This window comes from Gracilinanus agilis, chromosome 4 (assembly GCF_016433145.1).
Source record: "Gracilinanus agilis isolate LMUSP501 chromosome 4, AgileGrace, whole genome shotgun sequence".
Taxonomy (NCBI): domain Eukaryota; kingdom Metazoa; phylum Chordata; class Mammalia; order Didelphimorphia; family Didelphidae; genus Gracilinanus; species Gracilinanus agilis.
In genome coordinates, this window is record NC_058133.1 from 13,547,528 (window position 1) to 13,549,978 (window position 2,451).

General features: G+C 46.7%; 1 protein-coding gene across 1 annotated transcript; it reads right to left on the bottom strand.

Moving 5' to 3' along the window:
• Positions 1-206: 206 nt before the first annotated feature.
• Positions 207-2,165, bottom strand: LOC123243757 (protein SPT2 homolog). Its single transcript, XM_044671833.1, has one exon. The coding sequence runs from the start codon at positions 2,148-2,150 to the stop codon at positions 207-209; it is 1,944 nt and encodes a 647-aa protein (XP_044527768.1). The 5' UTR covers positions 2,151-2,165.
• Positions 2,166-2,451: the final 286 nt, after the last annotated feature.

A 2,451-nucleotide genomic window follows, 5' to 3' on the forward strand; every position in this document is an offset into this window, starting at 1 on the left:
ATCTCATCTGCATTACAAATTTAACCCTGGCAAGTATTAATAATAAGTACTTTCTTTTCAAACTACAGCCCTATTTTCCAGTGCTTCCTTTACATGTCTCCTTCTCTAGTCCCCAAATATAATCCAAAGAGAGAAAGGGTTTTTTTTTTCCAGTCTGTAGAGAGTTCTCAAGAAAGTATCTTTCTCCCAATGGTAAAAAACTGTAGCTAACGCAGTTTCATTTTCTTGGCTTTCTGGCGTTTGAGTTCCTCCTTTTCACGTCTCATTTCTTCGAGGTCCTCTTGCATTCCAAGTCTCAAGCTCTTGGCTTCCTCCTTCTGTTGCTCTCTCCAACTGCTTTCCATGTAACGTAAGGCATGATCACTCTCATCTTTGTATTTATGACGGTCATATCCAAAGATTTCCTGGATATGTTTTGATATTTCTTCTTGAGGTTCTCCATCATCATCATCATCATCATCATCAATGAAGTCCTCCATTTCAGAATCATACTCCTCATCCTCATCTTCCTCAAGATATCGTTTCCGGGCCATAGGGGGAAAGGGGGGCCTCTGGGTACCTTGTGGATATACTGCAGGTTTGTAGCCAGGTGGAGGGGGTCTCATCCCATTGCTAGGTCGGCTGATAATATTCTTGGAAAAGATAGTTTCTGTAACAACTGTGCATCGGGGCTTCACAGAGGAGCTTGAGCCACTGACTGTCTGCCCAGGGCCATCTGAGCCACTGGTGGGTCTCCCAGTGCCACCTGAACTAGGTCGCCCAGGGCCACTCAAACCACTAACAGGTCGTCCAACTGGAGTCACTGTCTGTCCCATAGAGCCCGTGCCACTGAGTGGCTGGCCAGAGCTTCCTAAATTGCTTGTAGGATACCCACGGCCACTTGAGCCACTCACAGGTCGCCCACTGGGGCCTGAGACACCAACCAAACGTTTGGATCCACTGGTTTGCTGTTCAGGTCCTGAGTTGGAGCTGCCACCGTGCTTCCTAGGGCTTTGGACTGGCCGAGTAGTCCCTACACCTGGCTGACCTGAGGTTGAGTTAGAACTGTTCCATGGCTGCTTGGCACCTGCATTTCTTGTCTTCTCATGTGGAGTAGAGACAACCCCGGACTTGGAATGGCTGGGATGGGAAGAAGGGGATTTGGAGGGCCTGTGCTCATTAGATTTTTGAGTCTCGTGAACTACAGTCTTTGAGATCCTTGTGCCCATAGAATGGGAGCTAGAGCAGGACTTCTCTGCCCCATTGAGGAAGAGGCTGTGACTTTCACTTGGTGAGGGCTGGAAGGTGTCTCCAGAGCCTGCTTTGGTCTTCTCTCCTGGCTGGGACTTACTGGATGGCAGTCTCATAGTTTTCTCACTGGCTGCAAAAGATCTAGATTTTTTCTCAGCATCTATATGGGGAAGGTGACTCCCCCTGGAAAAGCAATGTTTGTCCCCAGAATCTCTGTGTCTTTCACTAATAGTCTCTTTTGAAGAAGGGACCGTTTTAGACATAGTTGGAGAAACTAGCCTTTTCTCTCTTTCAAGCATCTTTTTCTCTTTTTCTCTATCTATGTTTTTGTGTTTTCGTTCTAAGAATTCTTTTTCTCTCAGTTCTTTTGCAGTTCTGGGTCGTTCTTCTATTTTCTTTACTACCTTAATCTCCACAGGTTCATACTGATTCTTCTCAGCCAGCTTGAGTAAGTCTGTGAACTTCATGGGTGCAGGGGCACTTCTGAGGGGGGCCTTTGGTTTCGTTATAGTCTTCAGGGGTGCTTCCTGCTCCTCATACTCCAACTCTGTGTCCTCACTGGAGCATTTTTGGTCTGTGGGTCTCTCAATTCCATGTTTTTTCTTTGCTTTCTTTTCAAGAGGAATCCCATCATAACCAAAGAAGTTGTCTTTTGTCCGCTTTGCCATGGCTCTTGCTTTCTTGTTGTGTTTTAGCTCTGTGCGTTTCTTCATCAACTCTTCCTTTTTCCTCTTTTCCTCTAAGGCTTTTAACCTTAACTCTTCTTCTTTCTGCTTGAGGAAAGCTTGCACTGCTGCTGCCTGGACACCCTTGACTTTGGGGTCTCTTTTAGGAGGACCTACTGCCAAACTGTATCTTTTTGGGATGGTGTTGAGTCCCTGCTGCTTAGACGCTACCTTCAGGATGTCCTGGAAGTCCATGATGCTAACCTTTGTGGCCGGGCAGTGCTAGGGCAGCACTGAGGCTCTGGGGTGCAGCCAGGTGCCCTCTGTGCTCCCCCACCCTCAACGTCCACCCAAAATGACTTTAATAGCTTTTATTTACAAAAACAGTGGAAAGAGTGAAAGCAGAGAAAGACAAAGGTAGAGAAAATATTTAGCCAACCTTACTAAATATTGCTCTGGTGCTCCACTCAGCCAGAACTTGTTGACTTTCAACCGGAATTACACTCTCTCCAGAGATCAGTAAAGGACCCAAGTTCCCTCCAAGACTCCTGAGGCC

What these genes read in the sequence shown, in the direction of transcription:
- LOC123243757 (XM_044671833.1), bottom strand. Translation starts at nt 2,150, where the DNA reads ATGGACTTCCAGGACATCCTGAAGGTAGCGTCTAAGCAGCAGGGACTC.